The sequence below is a fragment of the Schistocerca americana genome, chromosome 1 (assembly GCF_021461395.2).
Source record: "Schistocerca americana isolate TAMUIC-IGC-003095 chromosome 1, iqSchAmer2.1, whole genome shotgun sequence".
In the NCBI taxonomy this organism is placed as follows: Eukaryota; Metazoa; Arthropoda; class Insecta; order Orthoptera; family Acrididae; genus Schistocerca; species Schistocerca americana.
This window is the reverse complement of record NC_060119.1, coordinates 532,070,346-532,098,047: the sequence shown is the minus strand read 5'-3', so window position 1 is coordinate 532,098,047 and position 27,702 is coordinate 532,070,346. Positions and strand designations below refer to the sequence as shown.

General features: G+C 42.5%; 1 protein-coding gene across 1 annotated transcript in view; it reads right to left on the bottom strand.

Annotated features, from left to right (window-relative positions):
* The window catches only part of LOC124571522 (inter-alpha-trypsin inhibitor heavy chain H4-like), a 174,595-nt gene that overhangs the window by 34,485 nt on the left and 112,408 nt on the right, over positions 1-27,702 (bottom strand). Inside the window, exons 10-11 of the mRNA XM_047131118.1 lie at positions 13,576-13,669; positions 8,363-8,401 (exon numbers count right to left, since the gene is read on the bottom strand). Coding sequence (XP_046987074.1) covers positions 8,363-8,401; positions 13,576-13,669 — 133 coding nt within the window. The remainder of the gene's footprint in view (positions 1-8,362; positions 8,402-13,575; positions 13,670-27,702) is intronic.

Here is a 27,702-nt window from a genome sequence, read left to right as displayed (position 1 = left end):
TCATCATTCAAGAAGTTAATGCCTCAGGACATCCTGTCTCATCTCGCTGACGAGACGACTACTGTTAATGGAGCTACGGCACTGTATTACATGTGCTGACCTGCCCAGCGATGGGTTCTGAGGATGCATCCGCAGTTGAAGAAGAAACCCATATTTTTATAGTGATGCGTTTATGGGTGCCGAGTCCAAGAGTGAAATCGTAGTATGCTTGAATGTTTTGTTCAAATTTTTGCCTTGTATGCCTGGTCACTAACTTTAGTGGACGAAACGACTAATTCTCAGTCGTAACTAGAAGGTTCTACAGAGATGGCCACTAGCGATCCGCTTACAACGTTGCAAGATTAGATAGCAGCTCTTGACCCGAGGGATTTAGAATTTTAGAACTGCTGCAAACAAAACAAGAACCTCTGTTTGATCAAAACGTAGACCTAAGCACTCAAACAACCCTCGATGATGCCACTGGGATAGCTAAAATTAGTCCTCTTCTATCACAGTTCTATGTGATAAACAGTTTCCTTGATGTTAATTTCATACCTTCGTTTCTGGGGAAAAGATTTGAAGGTGTCTCGACATTCTTGGAAACATGAGCACTTTTGACCGAAAATGACGGTTTTCAGTTGATTGTTTTGCTAGCAGTTTTGAGACAGGGAACATCCCTCCCCCAAGTAGCAGCAAAGGAACATCAAGAGACAAATGAATTTTTCCCTAATATAAAAATCCTTTTACAAATTCTCGCTGCATTACCAGTATCTGCTTGTAGTGTGGAGCATAGCTTCTCTTCTCTTAAACTCACAAAGTCGTACCTTCGGACGACAATGACGGGTAACAGGTTGAATGGTTCGGCTGCCCTCTATATTCAACGAGATATATCTGGCAGCCTACAACCTGTCGAAGCCATTGAAGAATTTGCAATGCGTTATCCGATGAGTGTCGCTATTGCCTTTAACCAGACAATCGTCGGAGACGTGTTTGGAGGGACCCCGGTCAGGCTGAATGCCTTAGATACACTGTCCAGCAAGTGCAGCAAGGTGGAAGTTCACTGATGTTTCAGGGTGGCATATGTGGGGCTGACGTGCGCCGCTGGTGGTCAAGCAAGGGGCCGTAAAGGCTGTAAGATACTTGAATGCCATCCTCTGACCGATAGTGCAACCATATCGGCAGCATATTGGCGAGGCATTCGTCTTCATGGACGACAATTCGCGACCCCATGGTGCACATCTTGTGAATGACTTCCTTCAGGATAACGACATCGCTCGACTACAGTAGCGAGCATGTTCTCCTGACATGAAACCTTTCGAACATGCCCGGGATAGATTGAAAAGGACTGTTTATGGAGGACGAGACCCACCAACAACTCTGAGGGATCTGCACCGAATCGCCGTTGAGGAGTAGGACAATCTGCACCAACAGTGCCTTGATGAACCTGTGGATAGTATGCCACGAAGAATACAGGCATGGATCAATGCAAGAGGACGTGCTACTGGGTATTAGAGGTACCGGTGTGTACAACAATCTGGACCACCACCTCTGAAGGTCTCGTTGTATGGTGGTACAATGTGCAATGTGTGCTTTTCATGAGCAATAAAAAGGGCGGAAATGATCTTTATATTGATCTTTATTCCAATTTTCTGTATAGGTTTTGCAACTCACCGAATCGAGGTGATGCAAAACGTTTTTTAATATGTGTATAATGGAGATAATTTTCACGAAATTGTTAGATAAGGATTGCGCCATCTTGAGCTTTTTGTTAATTTTGGGTACGGGGTGTTATTGTCATATACATTTCGCATAAGAGGATGTATGTCATTGAAGTTCATTTACTTCTTCATTACGAAAACTCCCTTCAGGTGCCCACATCCCTGACTATCTTGGGCAGGAGCCACTATGACCTTGTACACTTTTACTTTGTTTTCTAACTGCGATTTTTCTATTAACTTTATTTTGTCGCTTTCATTGGTTCCTTGTGTCAGTCGTGTTTTCGTATTTCATACTAGTGTACAGCCCCAGCTTCACATGGGTAGCACAACAGAATGTATTAAACCGTAGTTCTAAAAGACAAGCTGGACTGGTTTACAGATTTAGAGCAATGCCCATTGGGAGAGGCAGCATGCAGTTCCGCTATGAGGACCATGAGTGGCATTACTACATGCGCAGTCTAAAAAGACCCACGGCGAGGCTCCAGATGAAATTAAATGCATGGATACATTAACAGTTTCTGGATGCCTTCCGGCCGCTATCATCATTAGATAGTAGACAATAAACGGAAAATGAGACATTCCTGCACTCATGTACTCACATAGCGACAAAGAATATGAAGCCACGTTCTCGAGAGAGCCGCTTTTTCAGTAACATCTTCGAAACAGCGAATACTGAGTTTATTCAGTTTCGTGTAAAATTCTAATGGGCATGGACTTAGTCAATGCTATTCGAAAAGGCTTCATCATTCTGTAAACAGTTTCATCTTCTACGAGAAAGATGAAATGGAACAGAGCGAGAAATCATTTTTGTAATGACTTTTCAGCTGGCTGTTATTAACATATTTATTTACTTAAGATCGCGATGTCAGCTAAAGTGCCTGTGTCAAGTATAGCTGTAACAACCTAAATTGCTAGAAGGTCAATTCAGTTTTATGGATAAATTCTGTTGTTGTAAAGGCCAAATGAAATTTTAAAAGTTGTACCACTTCCCACCTCGCTGTCAAGTGCATCAATGTATATTCATTTAACTTATTACGAAATTGCCCTTGTATGAGTCGTGTTTTCGTATTTCATGCTAGTGTACAACCCCAGCTTCACACACGAAGCAATGTACCAATGGTTGGACGACTGGTTTATAACATGAAGTGAAATACACGAACCTTCATCACAAATCAGTCGATCTGTTAGTAAAAACGATACCAAAATCCCTACATTAATTCCTGGCATTAGCCTTCACATACAGACAGAAACACGTGGCAGGGGACTTTAATTTGTTACTTATACATACATTATGTGTAACAGAACGTCAGTATAAATGAACGTAGCGCTTAACGAAAAACAAGGACGGTAAGTATGTCTAAAATTAATAAGAGATAAGGCGTAAAATATCATTTTTAAAATACCGCAGAACTTCGGCACAAGTAAACAGAAAATAGGAAAGCACCTTGTCGTGTCAGCAGACAACTGACAGCTGCAAGTTTCGTTCTATCGTATACCGACTGTTAAGCTGCCCACGGATCTCTCTGAAATGACCAGTAAAGACCCTTATGTCTGAAGTAACCAAACCAGTGTCTTCGTTTAATCGCTGTCAGTGTATGCTATGACAAGGAAAGAAGGCTAGAAACATACATTTCGTCGATCTCTAGATCATTAGGGACTGACTGCCAACTTACTCGCTGAGACGATACAACTCGAAAATGCCTGTGAAAAACAACAGACTCGGTCGTGTGCTCGCGTGCTCTCGTAACACTGGCGCCTGAGTCGGTGGGTGTTCTGACGGCCAGGAGAGCGTGATTTGACAGTTGTGGATCACGCTCGACTGGACGAGCTTTGCGGCGTCGTCAGTAGGCGGTGACACTTCTGACGAGCGATGATTGGCGGAGCTCAAAGTATGAGCAATCCTGACTGCAGGCATCAGCACGCTCTCATCAGGTGTGGGGAAGTCCCGACCGTCTGTACGAACTAAAGAGGGTAGTCGCCGTGGCCGAAGTAAGGCCGGTATTACACTATCAAATTTCTTTGTCAAATATCTTTGCCCTATATCATTGTCAAAAATATTTGATGGTGTAATAGGGGATTTTGTCAAATGTCGTCCAATATTTGATCAAATCTAGGGCCTCGCTGTAGATTTGATCAAAGAAGTCGCTTGTCTTCTGTTCACTGCAATGTGACATGTTACCACATCGCTGCAGCATTCTGTCGTCTGTAGTGCCGGTAAATACAATTGGTGTGTTCCGACAACTAAAAAATTAATAGAGATGTATGAAGTTGATGAGGTGCTTTACAGTGTGAGGCACGCTGAATACAAAAATAGATTAAGAAGATTGGAGACCTGACCTGACCTAACCTAACCTAACCCTCTCCTGTAGCAAGGAACTGAAGTGTTACAGTGAGCCTGTCTTCTGCAGATGTAGCAGTTCTTAAGTGAATATTGTGCTTTGTGATATGAGGATACACTTCATTGAGCACATACAGAAATGTATGCTCATCCATTCTTAAATAATTGATGTGCGACTTCACATCCTCCACTAAAAGCTCACGTAACAAGTTTTGTTGAATGTTTTTATCGTGTCGTCGCAAAACCCACGGCTTCACCCAGATATGGTTCCTTTTTTCTCCCCCGCTTCTCTTCCGCATGTGAACACAGTGCAATTGTGGTACACGCAACTGCTGCGGTTACTAACAAGTTGTCGTTGTAAGCCATCTTGAACTTTGACGAAAAATATGATGACAGTGTAATACCCCTTCTAGCGTTACGTCAAAGATCTTTGTCAGATATATTTGACGGAATATTTGATCACATCTTTGATCAAATCTTTGACAAAGAAATTTGATAGTGTAATACCGGCCTAAATGAATGAAGAAAGTATGAAATAAGGGAAACTCTAAATAAAAACTCAACCAAACCAGTGGCAGAGAAACCGGTAACTTGGCTTTAAAGATAAAAATTAGATGAGTAAGTGAGTGGTGACGCACCCTTGTTACGAGATTTGGATTAAAAGTTATTAAACGTTAAACGTATTGGATATCGAATGATTTTTAAAAATTAATAACTCACTAAAGCCTTCAGCGATTCAGACAAATGTAATGTCAGTGGACACGGCTCAGTGAACACTGTCGAACTGTTTGAATATATTTTCTGTGAATACTTCGTATTTCAAATTACAGGCCGGAATGCATATTCTGCGCATGAAAAAGTGTATTTTCTGGGAAATAAAACATGAAATAGTGAGATTAGCGGAAGAATTAGTAAATAGAGGTAATTAGAGGTGTATAATTGTAGTTAGTTTAACTGTTTGATATTTATAAGTGTTTTTTTTTAGTCATAAGTCTTCTGACTGGTTTGATGCGGCCCGCCACGAATTCCTCTTCTGTGGCAACCTCCTCATCTCAGAGTAGCACTTGCAAACTACGTCCTCAGTTATTTGGTGGATGAATTCCAATCTATGTCTTCCTCTACAGTTTTTGACCTCTACAAGTCCCTCTAGTAGAGGAAGACACAGAATAACGGGAAGCCGGCCGGAGTGGCCGTGCGGTTCTAGGCGCTACAGTCTGGAACCGGGCGACCGCTACGGTCGCAGGTTCGAATCCTGCCTCGGGCATGGATGTGTGTGGTGTCCTTAGGTTAGTTAGGTTTAATTAGTTCTAAGTTCTAGGCGACTGATGACCTCAGAAGTTAAGTCGCATAATGCTCAGAGCCATTTGAACCAATAACGGGAATGTTTGAAATGAGTAGTGGCAGCCAGGGCAGGTGGCAACGAGTAAACAGGCCGCCATTTCAGTAATCATGGATCAGTGGAACGGACAACAGCGTGCCTTAGCCATGAAAATGTTTTATAACAACAGTGATAGTTTGGAGTGGCGAAGAGGGAGTTTCGGCGTTTTTATAATTTAGGACGTCATGATGCCGTTCTGTCGAAACACGCGATAAAATGTTGGATTAATAACTTTGAAGAGAATGGATCTGCCCTCAAGAACAACCCAACAGAACGACGAAGAAGTGTGCGTTCTCCAGCGAACATTGATGATGTACGCGAGTCTGTCACGGAGCCCACGGCGTTCAATTCGTAAGCAAGCAGCAGTGGTTGGAATGTCCCGAGAGAGTGTTCCTAGAATTCTTCAACTTGATTTAAAATTTCATCCGTACAAACTACGGATTGTGCAACAATTGAAGAACAACGATTACCGGTTATTATTAGGTTTCTGTCAACAATGATAACAAAAATAAATTCCGGCCGGAGTGGCCGAGCGGTTCTAGGCACTACAGTCTGGAACCGCGCGACCGCTACGGTCGCAGGTTCGAATCCTGCCTCGAGCATGGATGTGTGTGACGTCCTTAGATTAGTTAGGTTTAAGTAGTTCTAAGTTCTAGGGGACTGATGACCTCAGCAGTTAAGTCCCATAGTGCTCAGAGCCATTTGAACAAAAATAAACAATGACGATGAATTTCTAAACATGTGTGGATGTCAGATGAGGCACATTTTCCTCTCACAGGTTATGTGAATAAACAGAACTATCGTTACTGGACAAACATAAATCTTAATGACGTTTATGAGCGCCATTTACACGCAAGTCAACTGACGATATGGTGTGGTGTTTCATCACATTGGATTATCGGACCACATTTTCTCGCAGATCAACAGGGAAACACAATAATTGTCAATACCGACCATTAAGTGGAGATGTTAAGAACTTTCATTACACCTGCACAGAACAACTTTACGAAGGTTCATGAATCCTGGTTTTAACAGGATGGAGCGACATCACACACTGACGACTATCAATGCCAAATTTGCGAGAATTGTTTGGCAACCGTATGACCTCATTGTTCGGTAACATTCCCTGGCCCCCTAGATCGTCAGATTTATCAGTTTGTGATTTTCTCTTGTGGAGCTACCTCAAGAGCAAAGTCTATACGACTCGACCAAGAACCCTGGATGAGTTAAAACAGAGAATTCGGGATGTAGTTGACAGTATCCCAGCTGAGATGTTGCAGCGGTCAATCAGGAATCTCAACAGCAGATTTCACGAATGTACTCGTATTCATAAAGGATGACGCCATCTAAAGGACGCAATTTTTAAAAAATGATAAATGCCATCAACGTTTCGAAAATGACAGAGTTGTAAGGTTTCAGTTACTATGAATGCAATTTCTTTTCTTCATCACTTCTAGTTTTACGGGATTGTGCAAATGTTCCCGTTTTACTGTGTCACCCTGTACTATGGAAGATATTCCCTGATGTCTTAACAGATGTACTATCATGCTGCCCCGCCTCCTTGTCAGTGTTTTTCGCATACCCCCTTCCTCTTCGATTCTGCGCAGGACCTCCTCATTCCTTATCTTACCAGTCCACTTAATTGTAATCATTCGTCTGTGGCACCACATCTCAGATGCTTCGACTCTCTTCAGTTCCGATTTTCCCACAGTCCATGTTTCACTACCATACAGTGCTGCACTCCAGACGTACATTTTCCGAAATTTCTTCCTCAAATTAATGCGTATGTTTCATAGTTGTAGATTTCTCTTGGCCAGGAGTGCCCTTTTTGCCAGTGCTAGTTTGCTTATGATGCCCTCCTTGCTTTGTCCGTCATTGGTTATTTTGCTGCCTAGGTAGAATTCCTTAGCTTCATATACTTCGTGACCATCAGTCCGATGTTAAGTTTCTTGCGGTTGTCGTTTCTGCCACTTCTCATTATCATCGTATTTCTTTGATTTACTCTCAGTCCATATTCTGCTATTTTCACGCTACGCACTTGGAGTTCGACTCTCAGTTGGAGGCTGAATTCGACAACAGATAGGTCGTACCTGGATAAATTACGTGTGTCTTGTTCGTAACTATAAGAAATTCACGTCGCATGAACTTAGACTTTGAATAGTATTGGCCTAGGTGACTTTGACTTAACATGTATGAAGTGTTCTGCAGTTAACGTTGATGGAGATGAATAGTGTGAAAGGCTATTTCTTTTCTTTCCTCGAATAATTTCAGTCTGTGAAAAGTGAGAAGTGAACACTATTTCACCACAAGTTTTAATATTCTAGTGACTGAGTTCACTTATGGTTAAATGCGACACATGCTTTGGTTGGCTCCTGGACAGTGACGAAGCCAGTATTCTGAAATCCAACCATGCATTGGGATGCCCTTTGAACAGTGTTTTTCTTGCTCTATTTTGTTATTCGTGCTGACTAACGTCAGAGCTCACGATTCGAACTTTGGTGGAAGCAACAGTTAATAGCTTCACCATCAGTCATTTATTTTTTCACGTTAAGCAAGCAGCAAGGGTAGCAGAACATTTGAAAACAAGGTTTTTCTCCCTTAAATATTATACTGTCTACGCCGCATCGTATATGGACGAAGTGGTGACGGAGGGCTGTCGAAACAATCTCTCCGGCATTCACATGAAACAACTTACGAAAAACACGCAAAGCTGCTAATCAGAATGGCTGCTTGCACATCTTCCACCAGCAACTTCAGGATACGAGTCAAATTAGCCACCCATCTTATAGACCAATAAACGCAGGAGACTCTCTTATTCACACTAAAATTACCAGTTATTAATGAGTATTTCATTTGTAAACACAGCGTAGTTGACAAGATAATAACTAGTTCATTAATTTTTGAGCAAGTAGTTGCGGTGCTACATAGTGAAACAATGCAATATCTCACCTGCCGACAGTGTGGACAGCGTCCCGCTGGGGAAGTAGTCTGCAAAACACCCGGGAAACAAAATTAGCTCCTGTATTATCTGTGCTGGTAACACAGAAGTGCAGTATCTTAGAATACAATGAGGAACCCACATACCCCGTAGCTAAAACATGTCTAGAACAACTGGAATATTTTATGAAATCTCAAATAGTAAAATTACATCACTATTTGCTAAATTTGGGTATCAGAACACAGGTAAATTCATTGCAAGCGGCAGGTGAGGATTACGTCATAACAGAGATTTCATTCCCAGGATGTATCGTCTTCAAGCCGTGAAAAGAACAGATTTTCGAGTGTCAGTTATACGACCTCATATGAAACTGGTATCAACTGACGACTACGGCACAAGCTTCGCGGCTTGTGTGGTTGCTCAGTGTCGATCTCTGAAATGATCATTCATAAATGCTGCTGATAATAAGGGAAAAAATGTTTCTCAGGCTACAATACTTTTGCTTCAAAGCAGCCCAACATACGACATGCAGACATAGTTTAGCAAAATAATGTGACCGAGCGAGGTGGCGCAGTGGTTAGCACACTGGACTCGCATTCGGAAGGACGACGGTTCAATCCCGCGTCCGGCCATCCTGATTTAGGTTTTCCGTGATTTCCCTAAATCTCTCCAGGCAAATGCCGGGATGGTTCCTTTGAAAGGGCACGGCCGACTTCCTTCCCCATCCTTCCCTAATCCGATGAGACCGATGACCTCGCTGTTTGGTCTCTTCCCCCAAACAACCAACCAACCAACCAAAATAATGTGAAAAGTTGCGTTCGGTGAATAGTCCCGATGAGTTCCGTGACCAAACGAAAGATAATGCTTCTAACTTGATCTGGAAGCCACAGAGGCGGGGTTCGTCCTTTGGAACCTTGACCTTATTGTAGAAGCATCCCCTGTACGAACCAGAAACACAGTCCAAACGAATGTTTATGAAATGTTTGTGACATGTTATGATTTCTTTGTACAGGTAACTACGCGAGAGTACACATTTTTATAGAAATTTCTGTCTTTTTGTCACTTTAATTTTCGCCTGCATTGTTAGAGTAAGCCCCAGGTTTTCCGGCCAGATATCACTGATCCCGTACACCTTTATTAACTTTGTTTCCGTCATTTCTTTATTAACTTTACTTTGTCATAGTTATTGTTTTAAATAATATCAACAAAGTAATTAAAGATTAGTTTTGAAAGACACCCCTGACTGTTTTATAGCTTTCGAGGAATCGCCATTAAGAACGTACTACTTTGACGCGTGGGGTAGCCGCGTGGTCTCGGGCGTTCTGTCACGGTTCGCTCGGCTCTCCCCGTCAGAGGTTCGAATCCTCCCTCGGGCATGCCTGTGTGTGTTGTCCTTTGCGTCAGATAGTTTAAGTTAGATTAAGTAGTGTGCAAGCTTAGGGACCGATGACTTCAGCAGTTTCGTCCCATAAGGTCTTACCACAGATTTCAAAATTACTACAAGGATACTCTTAGAAGAGTAATGGTGAGATTGGTGATGGTAGTACCGGTAGCTTAGTCGGTAAAAATCGAAATTCATTGACGGTTACTGCATATTTTACTGTCGCCATCAGTAGCTATCAGACAACATGTCCATGAATAATACGGTTTCAAATTAAACTACACATGACATTTCACTGGTCACTACCTCCGTGTGTACTGCCAGTTTCTATTGACAGTAGACACGCTGAGCCAGTGGTGCCTGGTGGTTAACACTGGCAGAAACTAGAAATCAGAGCCGTTGGATATATTTCGACTTTATCGTTTGACCTACAGTACTCCCATCAACCAGCTCACCGATAGTTTCCTCCAGAGTACCACACACGAGCGACAGATCACAGCAATTCGGCGCTAGGTCAGGCAGTCTGTCGGTAGATAGAATGCGTGGGGGCAGATCGCAGATCACAGCGATCGATCGCTGATCGCTCGTAATTCCCAAGCAATCTGATGAAATGTTTCGACGAATCGGCCATTTTCAGCAGCATAGCTGCGTGACTGCGGCTTCCTTGTGTAGACATTGAGCGTTGTTGTGTACTTTTATTTCATTTCGCTATACTGAAGTGGAGGAAGTATTTTACACTAGAATTTATAGTTGGTTATGGAGCACGAACCATTCTATAAAGCTACCACGTATATCAAGAAGGAATGCAAATCCAAAAACGACAATCTCAATGAGAGCATTTTGCAGCTTGTGAGTAGAAGCATAAATTGGTGGGAAGTCCACAGTAAGTCAAAATATACGGGCTCCGGCCAGTGATTTTGAAATAACTAGACGCCTTATTAAAATTTTTAACTTCTAAAGTGAATGAGGTAATATTAACTGGACTTTTAATTAAATTTTATAGGGCATATCTATGCTACGGCCCTTGTCATTTAATGTAGTTTTTTCCTGTCATTTATAACGAGAGCTACAGAAACATGCAGTTCTGCTATTGATAACATTTATACACAGATATCTGACTTAAAATTCTGTCCTGTGAATACCACCAAATCTGACTGTGGAAAACCACAGACCATGGAGCACCTACTGGGTGGTCAACTATGCCCTGCATCTTGCACAGAATATCTGTTTGTGGCACAGGGCAAAAATGAATTTGCAACATATTGGTTAAGAGTGGTGTAGCTTGCTAATTCTTTATTTGATATTTTTGCTATGATAATTACCGTGTATGGTATCTGTTTTCTGACTCGAATATGTAAGTAATAATATGAACGTATAGAGAGGGCGAATCCACTTTTTATTAAACTGCGAGAACAATAAATGAATCTCGTGGACTTCAAGCTTTATTTGCGAAATATAGACTGAAAGAATGTAAACACCCCTTTGACCTTTTTTTTTTTTCTTTATTGATTTTCAATTCCCCCCCGAAGGGGACGGGCCGGCAGCAGCTTACTACGCTGCTCTACGGCCTACAGACTTTTTTTTAAATAAAGGAAGAAGACAGGAACAAAGAAAAACAGGCGATAAAATGGCGATTTAAAGAGTAAAATGGCGTAAAATTGCGGAAAGTTAAAACAGAAAGCAAAAGGGGTTGGCAATATAGAGAAAAGACACAGGAATCAGACAAGTAACAGAGTAGACACACAATTAAAAAACATGGCGACAGTCTGGCTTCTGTTCGCAAGAGATAAAAGGCACACCCAGCGACAGTATGATGGCCGTTCGCAACAAGTCCCAAAAAACACAACACGGAACACACACTGTAAAACACGCACTGTAAAACACTCACTGTAGAACACTGCACGAAAGTGGCAACACAAAGACGACACTCCCGAGCCAAAGGCAGATGGGGGGGGGGGGGGGGACCTGCAGGAGCGGGAAAAACAAGGAGGGAGGAGAGGAAAAAACGAAAAGGGGGGGGGGAACCAAGGAGAGAGAGGACTAATAAAGATGGGAGAAGGGCAGACGCGAGAGGGAATGAGAGGAGGCAGAGGAGGGAAATGGAAAAGGACGCAGGGGAGAGAAGGGGCAAAGAGAGGGGAGGTGGGGAAGAAAGAAGATGGAAGGGGGGGGAGAGGGAGCCCGGGAAAAGGACAGAGGAAAGGAGGGGGAGTGAGGATCAGAGTTGATAGGAGGGATAAATGGAGGGAGAGAGGGCATCATCCGGGAGGGGGAGTTGATGGAAGCCACCTTGGGAAAGGAGATGTAGGGTGTAGAGATGGAGGGTACGGGGGACACAACGGTGAAGACGAGGCAGGGGGCGGGGATCGGAGAGGAGAGGAGCAACCAGGGGGTGAGGGGGTTCAAGATGGCGGGAGGTGTAGAGGATGCAGATATGTTCGAGGAATAGGAGGAATGAGATCATAGATGATCCGCGTGGGGGACGTGAGGCGTATACGGAAGGCGAGGTGGAGTGCATGACGCTCAAGGATCTGGAGGGACTTATAGAATTTGGGGGGGGGGGGGCAGATATCCAGGCAGGACTGGCATAACAGAGGATGGGACGGATTAAGGATTTGTAGGTGTGGAGGATGGTGGAGGGGTGCAACCCCCTTGTCCGGCCGGAGAGGAGTTTGAGGAGTCGGAGGCGGATGTGGGCTTTGGATTGGATGGAGCGGAGATGAGGGATCCAGGTGAGGTGACGGTCAATGGTGAGGCCAAGGTAGGTGAGGGTGGGGGTGAGGCGGACAGGACGAGTGCAGACAGTATGGGAGAAATCCAGGAGCCGGAAGGAGTGAGTGGTACGACCTACGATGATTGCCTGGGTCTTGGAAGGGTTGAGTTTCAGGAGCCACTGGTTACACCATGCAGCAAAAAGGTCAAGGTGATTCTGGAGAAGGCGTTGGGACCGTTGGAGGGTAGGAGCGAGGGCGAGGAATGCGGTGTCATCCGCATATTGCAAGAGGTGTACTGGAGGGGGGGGGGGGGGGGTTGGGGCATATCTGCCGTGTACAGGAGGTAGAGGAGAGGGGAGAGGACAGAGCCCTGGGGCACACCTGCAGAGGGGTCCCATTTGACCTAGATGAAAAACGTTAAGTGTTCTGTAAAGTAAACTGAAGTTCCCAAGCAATGAGTTTCATCGTTTCGCTTCTTTCTCTATTTACTTGCAAATATTAGTCGACACACAGAGGTCAGCTACCACTACCATCTACTAGTTACTTTCACATCACAGCGGCGTTCGAAATACTGGTAGAAATCGCTTGGAAAACGGCTCGTGTGTGGCGGGGTCGAAGCGAGCGAATGACTGCAGGCTGTGTCGCCAGTGATTCATCGCTCGGGTGGGGGATCCTGCAGGGGGCGCGCGTAGCGACGACTTGTCTGGAGCAAACTCCGCGCCGAGCAGACCCAAGAGGGAAAGAGAGCGCCGCCTGAATTCATTCCGTAAACAGAAATAGAGACGGAGCTCACTCGTCGAAATTCAAAATACCATCCTTAGTAAGGCAGGCTTCGAACTTAAATGTTAAGTGGTGCATACTCGTGCTTAACATTAGGATCGTGCGCTTTTTAAAACGGTGTTAGCCACAGTTAAGCCAGAATGAAAATATATTTCAGTTTACAACAGAATGCAGTAATAGGGGAAATAAAGCGAAAATTTAAAGCCTGTGAAAAAGTAATACAATTTTTACCATGTATGTGGAGGCGCAACATAGATGCACTAATAAGAACAGAAACTATTACGGTAACTGTAAGCTTCGAAATACCTTATTTCTAAGTGTATTGCTGTATTTCATAGACGTTATATACCTCTCTGGCTTCCACCAGCGCGTTGCAGGTCCACAGCGGAAGTGTCGTTAGGTTTCACCACCACCAGTGACGTGACGGGTGTCACAAAGGAGTACTGAAACACATCGCAGCGTCTCATCTTTAGGCTGTGATTGTTTTTCAAAGTATTTCCCTCTCGAAAACAAATTTTTACGGTTAGTGACAAAGATCACACCGTGATTACACTACATATTGCTGCATCCGTTTTATTCCATCGATCTCGTGAAGTGGAAACATTGGGAAGTGGAATGAAGTCAAAAATTTACATTTCGCTTAAGTACAACACAATGAAATGTCTTTACAACAATAGCGTAGGTAGTGGGGAGCGGGGTGCTAATTACGACGATAAATAACTCGCACTCTTGTAACTCTCGAGGCGTGTACACAACGCATGTACCATAGAGCACGTGCTACAGAGAACCGATCTGGCAAAGATACAGCTGTTCTTGATGCAGTAGGGCAGCGATGTTATTGGTGGGGGTAGAGCCAGTGGTTCTACGTCCCCACAGTGGTACCACGGTATTCAGAGCAGTATGGCGGTGAGCGCAACTGATTGACATTGTTACAAGCACGTGTGCCATGGAGAAACGCTGTTGTCATTATTTAAATGAACTTATTAGTTGTCTGCGTAGCCACTCCAGTCCTATTTAACATCACTTCACGTTTTACCTGTAGTTCTATGAGGTCGAAAAGAGAGAAAGGAGGGTGAGGATCTGAGAAAATGATACACCGATTGAGAGGGCCGTTGTTGGACTCTCATGTGCTTGTCCTATGCTTGAAAACATCTAACAATTATTGTGGGAAAGTACTATCCTTTATTTCCGCTTAACCTAACAGAGGACATGGTCGAACACTTATGACACTATTGCCGGTATAATTAAAACTCGAAAACTGACAAATCAAAGGTACTGAAATAACTAGCCCACTTACCACACCAACTAATTTAGTACGAGCAAAATGTTTAAACGCTTGTCTGTCTGCAATGCAGAATGTGAGAAGTGCCAACCAAAATGCAAGAGAAAGACACTCCATTTTCGATTCATTGGGGACACTGTCACAAGACAATTATCGTAACGTAATTAGAAAGGCTAACGGCGTATGATATACTGGGTTTGCCATCGGTCATAAAGACAAATAGAGACGCTAATGCTGAAATGCGAGAAAAATCCACAAATAATTTAAAAAAAGTACCAAAAAATCGAGCTCAGATTTTACTCATCTGCAACCAACATCATTGTAAGTCCATTGAAATTCCGTTTCATGCAGATTCACGACGGCTCTCCTCCAGAAAACATCATTATAGAAGAAATTGTTCGGCACGAACTTCGAGCAAGATACACAAATTTCTGATAAGGTATAATAACTAATCGTGGAAGTTAGTGCTTTTCTTTTTTCTTTTCTTTAAATAGAAATGTGTCTAAGGAATAGCTGTATCAAGTGGTCAAACGAAGGGGTTACAGACAGGAGGAGTGAAATGAATGTATCTCACACTAGGTTGCAAGGACTTTGGCAGTCATATTCTGTGGAAGTGGAAGACTGAACAAGGTTCGAGGTATTAAAGCAACACAGTCAAAATGGATAACAATACAAATGAAATGACACAATTTCAGAGACTCTGGTAGTCTCATCGATATATGATTTTATGTATGTATACTGGAACGGTGAGTGAAAACTTGTACTAAACCCGGGAATTGAACCCGAATCTCCTGCTTACTACACAGGTGCTTTAGCTATTAAGACACCTTGGCACTGCAAGTCAAGTACCTGTCTCTGAAAATGTATCATTACATTCGTATAATTACCTACACCTGGGTTTCAGGCTGAATCCCCGATTTACGTTCGATGTAGAGGTGCTATTCCAGAACATGGATACCCTCGGCAATTCTGTTTGTGTAAGGGGGAATTCAAAGTATGCTGGGGTGGCAGTGAGAGTTTGGATCGAGAAGAAACGCGCGCCAGGGTAATACCTGCAGTTGTGTCAACCGCAGTACCAAGGTGAGTTGGTGACTAACGCACCGTCCTGGTAAGCAGGAGACCCAAGTTCGATTCCCAGCCTTCGTACAAATCTTTACTAGCAGATTCAGTCTGTGTATATACACAAATCAAAAAAAAGTTTTGCGCCCCAGAACTCCTGAAGAACCCTCGTGATGGCTGGGTGTTGTGTGATGTCCTTAGGTTAGTTAGGTTTAAGTAGTTCTAAGTTCTAGGGGACTGATGACCATAGATGTTAAGTCCCATAGTGCTCAGAGCCATTTGAACCATTTGAACTCCTGAAGATAGACGTTGACTGTGGGTATTGTATCACAGACCCAGTCCCTTTGACCCTTCAGAGATGTCACTAAATCCGCCCAAAATGTAAACAACCATGCATGAGCAGCGGTTGTTAGACGGAGGGAGTCCGGCAGCCGATAAGTTCCAGTCATCCTACCAGGAAGGACGTACACAGCTCGTGTTGTCTGTAGTTCAACCAAGCCTAGAAGGTCAATACCGCGGTTCGATCGCTTCCGCATTGTTACTTTGTGCCAGGGAGGGCTCTCAACAAGGGAAGCGCCCAGGCGTCTCACAGTGAGCCAAATCGATGTTGTTCGGACATGGAAGAGATACAGAGAGACAGGAACTGTCGATGACATGCCTCTCTCAGGCCGCCCAAGGGCTATTACTGCAGTGGATGACCGCGACCTATGGATTATGGCTCGGAGGAACCCTGACAGCAACGCCACCATGTTGAATAATGCTTTTCGAGCAGCCACAGGACACTCCCGACTTCCTTGACGAGGTCCATCTTTGCAACCACGACACCATACAGCGAGGAACAGATGGGCCCAACAACATGCCGAATGGACCGCTTAGGACTGGCATCACGTTCTCTTCACAGATGAGTGTCGCATATGCCATCAACCAGACAATCTTCGGAGACGTGTTAGGAAGCAACCCGGTCAGGCTAAACGCCTTAGACACACTGTCCAGCGAATGCAGTAAGGTGGGGGTTTCCTGCTGTTTTGGGGTAGCATTACGTGGAGCTGTTGGTGGTCATGGCCGTCGTAACAGCTGCACGATACGTGAATGCCATCCGCCGACAGAGAGAGCAACCGTATCGGTAGCATATTGGCGAGGCATTAGTCTTCATGGACGACAATTCGCGCCCCCATCGTGCACATCTTGTGAATGACTTCCTTCAAGGCAAAGACACCCCTCGACTAAAGTGGCCAGCATGTTCTCCAGACATGAACCCTATCGAACATAGAAAAGGATAGATTGAAAAGGGACGACGTGACCCACCAAACATTCTGAGAGATCTACGCCGAATGGCCGTTGAGGAATGGGACAACCTGGACCAAAAGTGCCTTGATGGACTTGTGGATAGCATGCCACGACGAATACAGGCATGTATCAATGCAAGAGGACGTGGTACTTGATCTTAGAGATACCGGTGTGTACAGCAATCTGGACCATCACCTCGGAAGGTCTCTCTGTATGGTGGTACAACATGCGATGTGTGGTTTTCATGAGCAGTAAAAAGGGCGGATATAATGATTATGTCGATCTCTATTCCAATTTTCTGTACAGATTCTGGAACTCTCGGAACCGAGGTGATGCAAAACCTGTTTTGATGTGTGTAAAAAGGACAATATGTCGCTCCCATTTCTGAGTTATATTAATGCCAATTATACGTTGCCTACAAGCTGTCAATATCGTTTCGACTGCGCTTCAGAAGCATCGCTGGGAAGCCCTTACGCATCCTACATACAGTCCCGGTCCCTCCCCATGCGATTTCCATATCTTGCAGCTCTGAATATAGATGTTCGCGGCCGTCGTTTTGCTTCGGACTAAGAGGTGCAAACATGGTTCTGTAGCGATCTGCAAACATTTTTCCATGAAAGCAAATACCCTTCTTATCTCAAGAGTGGGATTAAAGTATTAACAGGTATGCCGATTACTTTTGAAGTAAAAAACAGTTTATTATCTTTTTTCCCTTCTGTACCATTTTCACGTGCCTGCTCCTTATAAACAGGAAGTGGAAAGAAGGTAAGGCTAAATGATTTCAGGAAAGATGGGAAGAAATCGAAAAAGAAATGGTCGTCGTGTTAAGCACAGAGTAGATAGGGATAGGTGGAAAGAGTACACTTAGGGCGCTTATAAGAAGGAGAACTTTTGTGATGGCGTGATTGAGGTAGCAATGTGAGTCGATATGGAACATATAGGGGTTGCAGTATTAGTCAGAATTTATTGTAGATTTTGAAAGCTTGCGATCAAAGAAGACAGAAGGGGCAGAAACCATGCCTTCTGAATTCCTAAAGTCATTGGCGAAAGTGGAAAACAGTTGGCGTCTAGACAAGATGATGTCTAAAATTTATGAGTCTGGAAACTCATAAGATTCTCGCAAAAATAACATCCACAAAACCTCGAATAGAGCAAGGGCAGATAAGTTCAAAAATGGCTCTGAGCACTATGGGACTTAACATCTGAGGTCATCAGTCCCCTAGAACACAGAACTACTTAAACCTAACTAACCTAAGGACATCACACACATCCATGCCTGAGGCAGGATTCGAACCTGCGACCGTAACAGTCGCGCGGTTCCGGACTGGAGCGTCTAGAACCACTCGGCCACCGCGGTCGGCGGCAGATAAGTGCCAGAGCAGTCGCACAATAGACGAAAGTTGCTAAGAAAAATAATACACAAAAGAATGGAAAGGAAAAACGAGCATCTGTTAGATGACGATAAATTTCACATTCGCAAAGGTAAAGCCACCAGAGAGGCAGTTTTGACATACCGCTTGATAATGAGAGCAAGACTAAAAAAAAATCAATAAATAAAAAAAAATATAAAGACATGCTCAAAGGATTTGTCGACCTAGAAAAAGCGTTCACAGTGAAAAATAATGTAAAATGTTCGAAATTCTGAGAGAGCATGAAGTAAGCTACAAAATGGTTCAAATGGCTCTGAGCACTATGGGACTTAACATCTGTGGTCATCAGTCCCCTAGAACTTAGAACTACTTAAACCTAACTAACCTAAAGACATCACACACATCCACGCCAGAGGCAGGATTCGAACCTGCGACCGTAGCAGTCGCGCGGTTCCGAACTGAGCGCATAGAATCGCGAGACCACCGCGGCCGGCAGTAAGCTACAGGCAAGGTGGTGTAACATACAACATGTACAAGAACCAAGAGGGAACAATAAGACTGGAGGACAAAAAACGATGTGCTCGGATTAAAAAGGATGTAAGACAACGATGCAGTCTCTTACCCCAACTATTTAGTATATACGTCGAAGAATTAATTACGGAAATAAAAGGAAGATTCAAGAGTGGGATTAGAATTCAAGGTGAAAGGATATCAGTCTTAAGACGTGAGAATTGGGGACAAAGACGTAGACGGAGTTAAGGAACTCTCCTTTCTTGTAAGTACTCGTAAAATAAAACTTGACTGACGAAGCAAGGAAGACATGGGAAACAGATTAGAACAGGCAACTAGGACATTCCTGGCCAAGACAAGTCCGCTAATATCAACCATCGGACCCAATCTGAGGAAGAAATTTTTGAGAATGTAGATTTGGAGAACGGTATTGTATGGTAGTGAATCATAGACTGAGGGAAAACTGGAAAAGAAGAGAATCGAAGTGCTGTAGAAGTGTGTTGAAACTTAGATGGGCAGTAAGGTAAGGAATGAGGAGTTTCATCACAGAATAGGTGAACAAAGGAACATGGAAAATACTGTCAAGAAGAAGGAACAGGATGGTAGGACACGTGTCAAGACGTCAGGGAGTAACTTTCATGGTGCCAGAGGGAGCTAAAAAAGGTAAGAAAAGTAGAGGCAGATAGAGAATGGAGTACATACAATAGACAACTGAGGACGCAGGATTCGAGTGCTGCACTGAGATGAAGAGGTTAGGGCAGGAGAGTAGTTCATAGCGGGCGGCATCAAATAGGTCAAGTGGCTGGTGTTAAAAACAAAGAACCTATTATGATCAGGAAATGATTACGATTAACAGCTATTTATGTTAATGAAAGAATTATGTGGCATATTATAGAGCGTTTTGTTTATTCTGGCATAAACGTTGGACCGTTTCCTTTCAATTACTTTGTGCGCCATAGCGGCAACTTTTTGTGCTGTATATTTTGAGCGGGACAGAGCAACATCAAACAATTCTGCTAGAAAAATTATTACAGGCTCCTAAGACGCCATGTCTTGCATCTGCAATTTTAGGCTGAGCATCTGTAGCTGGACCACACGTTTTAAAAGTATGGGTAAGTATGGGAACAGAAGCAGATTTATGAAGGTCATTTGCAGCGATGGAGTTACAAAATTAGAGAACGGAGCTAATACCACGTGATGGTTACTATTGTATGTCGTTTAAGACACGATTTCAACCAAAATCCTCAGGGTATGAAGGAGCAGAATCGTTTCTCGAAAGACGCTTTGAAGAAAACAGTAGGACCAAACGAGACAGTAACTAGACTGAACCTAAAAAGCAGAATGTTCTCAAACACAATAACATGCTTTCCGAGAGAGACAGAAAACAACAAATAAGTGATTAATCATATAAGATCAATACACTACACTACTCTACAGTAGACTGCGAAAATAATGTGGCATCTGGGCTGTACTATTGCGTAATTTTCTGTGGTAGCATATTTTCCTCTCGAACAATTAACAGAGTAAACTCGCTTGTGAAATAGAATATTCCGTAAATCGAAGTATCAGTCTATGATTTACCGGTATTAATACAGAAATATCTTCATCGCGTGGACTCGCTTTTGAATTAATATTATTTTCAGCCTTCTTTTCGACGTACATTAATAGGATGAGAATAATTTTAACAGTTTCGAACGTGCAAATTATTGTTAATGGTACACATTAAACCTCAGAACTCTATCCTAAGACAATCAGTTTAGAACTGATTTCCTGTAGAACTTGAATGATGCGTACGAACTACAATCCCCGATACAGGGAGCTTTAGAAGGTAAGGTAAAACATTAAGGAACAACAAATGATCATATGAAACATAATAGTTCTCAAGTTCAAGGAGGCGCATGCGCCGGCGCAAACTCAAGCATGCTTTTGAATTTTGTGTACAGACCACTGCACGCAAGCACAGGACTCACCCCATACCAGACAGGGAGACAGGTGTCTACTTGCAGGTGGGGCAAGTACAGAACTCTTCCCATACCAGACAGGGAGACAGGTGTCTGCTTGCAAGTGGGGCAAGTACAGGACTCTTCCCATACCAGACAGGGAGACAGGTGTCCACTTACAAGTGGGGCAAGTACAGGACTCTTCCCATACCAGACAGGGAGACAGGTGCCTACTTGCAAGTGGGGCAAGTACAGGACTCTTCCCATACCAGACAGGGAGACAGGTGTCTACTTGCAAGTGGGGCAAGTACAGGACTCTTCCCATACCAGACAGGGAGACAGGTGCCTACTTGCAAGTGGGGCAAGTACACGACTCTTCCCATACCAGACAGGGAGACAGGTGTCTACTTGCAAGTGGGGCAAGTACAGGACTCATCCCATACCAGACAGGGAGACAGCTGTCTACTTGTATGTGGGGCAAGTACAGCCGCAAAGCGTCTAGCCACAAGGCGCAGAGGTGTAAACGCAGCTTACGAAATTTTTCCAGATGTCAAGGAAATGGTATGCGACTGATAAAAAGAGGCAGGAACAACAGTATTCGAATCCAAGATCTTTCGTTCTGAAGACTGTCACGTCAGTAGTGAGCCACGAAACGCGACAATGTTTAGTTATTTGTCATTGCGAAAGATTTTATTGTAGCGTTTATTATTATAAGCCAGTCCCCCAGCACCGTCTACAATATGAAGACGTCTGGGATGTTCATGCAGAAATGAGTACAAGGGCCCTTGATGTGATGTTGGTAACACACAAGGTCGTGGAACGCCGAGACATCCACAGGGTCGACGCGAAATAGTTTCACACGAGTATGTTAATTAGACTGCTTCACAAGAAAGTGAAGCACGCAGAAGCGGATACAGAAATGAAATGAAAGCTAATGTGATGTTATTTTTGTGATTACTAAATAGATTGGGATTTACGAAAAACTTGGTAGTAGGAGCCCACTTATCCATATGACGTTGTACTCCCTCTGACCAGGACGCATGCACTGATTCCATTGGTAAGGATGTCATAAGACCGTTGTATCGTCTACTGGGACAAGCTGTACCACAACTGTTGTTATTGGTCCTTGATATCCTTGATAATGGCACCGAGAGAGAGTTGACGTTCGAGCTGCCCCCCAAGTGTTCTGTCGGGGACAGGTCTGGGGATCTTACTGGCCACAGGAGTACCTCAAAGTCAAAGAGGCAATTCATAGAGACACGTTCCATGTGCGGACGAGCAGTTTTGTGCTAAAAAGGCTACTGCTATACTGCCCTCTGGGGTGTAACACATGTGGACACAGGATGTCCGTGACGTACCGCTTTGCCGTCAGAGTTCCCTCGATCACTACCAGGACGACCAGAAGATATATCCGATGGCTGGTCACATCATGACCCCAGGAGTAACACCGCTGTGCCTCTCCAAAATATTGGAAGAATAAGAACTATTACGAGATCGCCGCCATACTCGACGACGATAGCAGGTTTAGTGCAGAAACGTGATTCATCGCTGAACAGAAAGCGACGCAGTTCATCAGCAGTCCGTGCTTCTAGGTCACAGCACCACTCCAAACGTGAGCGTTTATGTTTTGGTGTTAGTGGCAGCCTAGCATGCGACAGTAATTCCCTTGTCTGGCTGCTACTAGTCTCCGACCAAGGGGGCGAGATGAAACAGAATGTCGCAATGAAGCCATAGCTTTCTCACGGTTGGTAGGCGGAGGTGTGAATCGGTACCTTTGAGCTTGGTGTGCAATATCTCGACCGTCTCTTTTCGTGATCGGTTCTGGTTAATCGGGATCCTGAAGACTTTTTGTCTACCTTCATATCCATATGTAGTCCAAAAACGGGACGTTATCGTATCGGTATGCCTAAAAAATGTGGATATTGCGTGATTCAACCAGCTCGTAAAATGGAGACCTACAATGACACCAATTTCAAAGTCTATCACGTGCTGATAACGTTGACTCATAACAGTACGTGGCCTCCGTCTCATTCACAGAGAACACCCAACATCTGAAGCTTTTCATGCCCTTTATATTCCTTAGCAGGCCTGGTAACAATAGCAGACATGAACAGCACTAATGCACTGTGGTAATGGTTCTATTTATCACAAAGAATTCAATATCTGCTTTGACATACGAGCATGTCTTCTGGGTACTTTTCATGCCAGGCTGTATACATGACGCTTTTCCTCTGAGTTTCGTTCAACTATCTGTTCAGATGAAACACGCGCACTTCCCAGCTCACCATGTTTATGAAATACTTTTAAAACTGTGAAATAAAAATACTTTTAAAACTCTAAAGAAAACCTTTGCTTCGAGCAAGTTGTCCAGTCCTGTGGCCTGCTAGTCGCCTATTTCACTGCAACTGCTATACCCTTCACTTTCAACGATCTGCGTTGTACACTCACGTCTTGACCTGCCACTTTCATTCTTTACTTCTACCATCCAGTCAGCTACTGATTTCAGCAATGAGTCAAACTGTAATGTAGGCAAGCCTTCTAGCTCTTAGCTTTATTACGTTTTCGATGGGCACAGTTTTGGTTGGCTCGTTACGCGTTATCCTGTAGCATCACATTTGAAAATCTTCTTTCTTCCCCATTGTCCATATTTTGATCTCATACAGAGATGTGCTCCTAACAAAGCCTTCAAGTTTCAAGGTTTACATTTTTATAGGTTACACATTCTTTATTTTGGCATTAGACCGCATTTGCCTTATGGAATCCTTCCTACTGTGGATTTTTTGCAACCCTCCTTCTTATTTGTTCTACCCAAGATAACAAAATTCTTCCTCACTCCACAGTCTCTTTAACATTTAGTCATCTGGCTGTGCACACCACACCCTTATTTTTCTTTATATCCATTCTGTACCCAACAGCTAACATTTCATTAAGCAACTGAAAGAATTTGTTAAGTTTTAGCGAGTACTACTTTGTCGACAACGATTCTCATCATGATGATTTTCTGTCCACGACAAACAACTCTCTAATCCAGAAGGATTCACTTCTTCGCTTCCCTCATTGCCTCTCAAAAACAGAAGATAGACGTCGGGGATGACAATGAGCAACCCTGCTTACACCGTTCTTAATTCTACTTTGTAAATTGTATTGTGTGTTCTTATTTTTCTGACATGGCCTAGATCTTGAAAGGAACGAAAAGTATGTCTAATCTAATCTTAGTCCCACTATTGATCCTCATATATGTAAACGATCTTCTGTCTAATTTACAACAAGCAGAATTAGTTCTTTTTGCAGATGGCACTAGCAGTGTAATCGAACCAAGCGTATATCAACAGAAGAAATGGTAAATATGTTATTAAAAGTAGAAATGGCTGGTGTGCAGTTAAAGGTCTCACACAGTTTCACTAATAATAAGTGTAACACATGGTGAGTAAATAATAAATAGGGTGGAAACTTCAAAATTCTTGAGTGCTCATACTAACAAGAATTGAAACTTTTAAAACAACTTTCTTCAGCCATGGTCACACTTAGAATCATTGCAAATCTTGGGGAAATCTGTAAGCTGACAAGTTTGAATTTTTTATTCAGTAATGCCATGTGAAACAATGATCTTGGGCAACTCATCTTCAAGAAAGAAAAATTTTTGTAGCTCAAATAATGTGCTGCAAGAGTAATATGTGGTGCTCATCCACAATCATCTTGTAGACGTCTCTTTAAGGAGTTAGGCATTTTGAATGCTGCTTCATAGTATATTTATTCCCTCATGAAGTTTGTTATCTATAATCCACTGCAGTTCAGTACAAACAATGACGAACATAATTCAATATTAGAAGAATACCATAGCATAAGAAGGGGTGCAAAATGCAGAACCCAAAAGTTTTGATCACTAACCCAGTGATATAAAATATCAGACAGTAAAGTAAATTTGAAAACAAACTGAAAAATTTTCTCCGTAGAAGAATTTCTATTATTGTAATGTGTGGTGAGCAGAATTACTGACTCACATGTGTAATATTTTTGAAAGATAAAGAACTCTTGTAAATGGCCAGTATGTAGCCATATTTACATATGAATTTGTTGTGGGAATGTAAAATGACTTGTTTCACATCGTTACATTCAACGATGCAATGATCCATGGAACATGAAACTAACTAACTGACACCACTGTTCCCTGCTGTTCTGAGTTTTTGCGTCCTGGAGCCTCTACTACTCCGTCAAATAGCTCCTCAATTGGCATCACAAGGCTGAGTGAACCTTGTTAGGTCACCATTGCATTGCCTGTCATGACATGGCCGTTGACATTTTTTTACTAATGTATCTTTATATTTCCGACGCATTTGGTACAAGACTTGTGGAATTTCGTGTCTATCTGATTTTCCCTTCGTAAAAATACCAAGGAAACCAAAACAACATACTTTTTACAATCTGATGGTACTTTCATCAGTTGGGCCAGACTCTAATGTGTCTGAAAGTTCCGCCAGTATTCTTTAACAGCAACGGAATTTGCTGCAGAGAGCCATAAACATGTACCACGTCTGTATGTTCTGTCTGTGTAAAATCTGCATTTGTACCAATTGCTAGTACAATAATCATCACCTATCGTATGACCACGACACATTTTCAGTTACTCACATTCTGATGTAATTATTGGCCTGAACAGACAGTTAATTTTGTACAATTAACTAGTTATATATTGTTCTTGCATTGGTTGTTGACCAAGGAATGTACACATGTGATTGGCTATGTAGTTGCAAATACATCTTTGATAAAAACAATCGTAAAAAGGTATACAACAGTTAACAATATCAATAAGCAGTACTTTTGGATACAAGGTCTCAATATAAATAAAATTATGTTCAAAACTTGTATTACATTTATATGATTTTCTTTGAACAGTACTACATTATTAAACAAGAACAATATTTCATGTATCGAAACAACTGTTTTGGGAAATGTTGTTAATAGGTTTATAGAAAAGAGATATACATTTGTTTACAATGTCACAATAGCTTTTATGAGTGTAAATGTATTATCAAATTATTTGTCATTCAAAATTGACCCTTGTTAAGGGTCTCGAAAGCCTTATTGTGATATAGATTTTTATCTCTGTGCATGGGGGTTTTGTGGGGAAAATATTGTTTGTCTATGTGTTTGAGAACAGACGGGAAGAATTTGTGTGATGTATGATATCAAACTATATTTTTTCCTATTGTTTCTATGTTATAGAAACTGCATTGAACAATGTTTGCCATGTACATACATTTTTAACTCTGTAAACCTAATACTATGCATTGTGGAGATAAAAACGTGGTGTTATTTTACAAACACTGTATTATTGAAATGCATAGAACAGAAAGGAAATGACAGATATAAAATGTCTTATGTATTACTGACTACTACAAATTTATTTAAATGCAGTCTTTGTTGAAATTCAGTATGGGTCCAATTTTGAGTCAGTTATAGCTGAAAGTAGCTATGTATGAATTTTCTGTGGCGAAAGTGGTGGTGGTAACACTGCAAATGACGATACAGCAGTTAATTGAGCAGTTAAAAAACTCATGTCTAAATATGAAACTGCACCTATACTTAAAGATGCCAGCTTCTTCAGCAGTCAACAAAATAAATAATCGTCTTATAGGACAGCTCAGCAAAATGCGATAAAATATTAGTTTTCAGTCCATTTTATAGTAAGTTACATCTTCATGCAGGATATATAAGGTGTAGTTAAATTTCTGGGGATGTTATAAATTTCACTTAAGTACTAGTTAGTGTATAAATTGTATATTAGTTTTTACGAACTGATCAGGGGAACGGAAGCTACAGCATTCATAGAACATCAACATCCAAAATTCGACTGTGAATACAAAGAAGCAGATTTATTGCAACATATATATTCAGAGAACAGACACCTGGAATAAGGCTAAGTTGGTAAGATATGATCCACGCTTCAGTACTGAAATAAAATGAATTTTTTTGTGTTTTGGAAATTGCCAGATGAGAGCAATGAATGTTTGGATCACCTTTAAGCGGTGCAGACAGTCAAACACCATATGTTAAGTATGAAAAGATGACTGAATTACCTGTGATCTAAGTATAATACTGTGGTGAGACATACAATAATAAATTTTGACATGTTCATGTTGTGATGATTTACAACCATTAAAACTATTTATATGAAGTAGAAAAAAAGGATATTTGTGGGAGTAACAACTCACATCATTAAATTTCCTGGCTTTGTTTATTAACGTGAAAAACACCGTTCCTCCATGGTCTGGAATCCATGTTAAACTGTAGATGCCCCTATGACTGAGCAAGTCAGTTCAAAGTTTGGAGTAAGGCGACAGCGTATTTCTTCCAATAGAACCATGTACACCAGGGCTTCATAACATACGTGTTCACAGAGCAAGCTGTGAGCAGCAAGGTGCGAGCAAGGAGCAGCGCGAGCACACTACCCCCACTACCAGACCAGAGCGGAGAGTGGGGAGAGTCACGTGGGGCACACAACAGCTGCCGCTAGTCAATGTAAATCTGTAGCCACCTGCAGGGATATCACTCAAGAATTATTGCTGTGACAAATGAAACAAATAAAGGAGAATGTACAGGTGCAACATAATTTTATTAGCTTAGTATATGCCTCTACATTCGTATTAATTTGTGAGCTGTTGCACAATAAAAGATGTCACTGAAGTGTGGGATTCTCGGTTATCTTGTACTTTTTGCCCTTTACAACTGCGTCTATGTTGGGAGTAATTGTTCTTGTGCATTGTAGGCGCAGCGTGCAGTTTAAATTTCGATCAGACAATGCGTTCCTCAGGCACGTCTCGTTACATTTCATTGCAGAGAACAGTTGTTCACAAACATACGTGGAACCGAACATTGATATTATTGTAGCCGCCAATTTGTGCAAACGAGGAAATCTATCCTGAGGGAAGTGTCTGTAGAATTCCAAAATGTTTTTCTTGTTCTGAAATTTGTCTCTGTGTTCTCTGTCACACTGGAGGTCAATAATTTCTAGTTGCAGCTCAGGACGA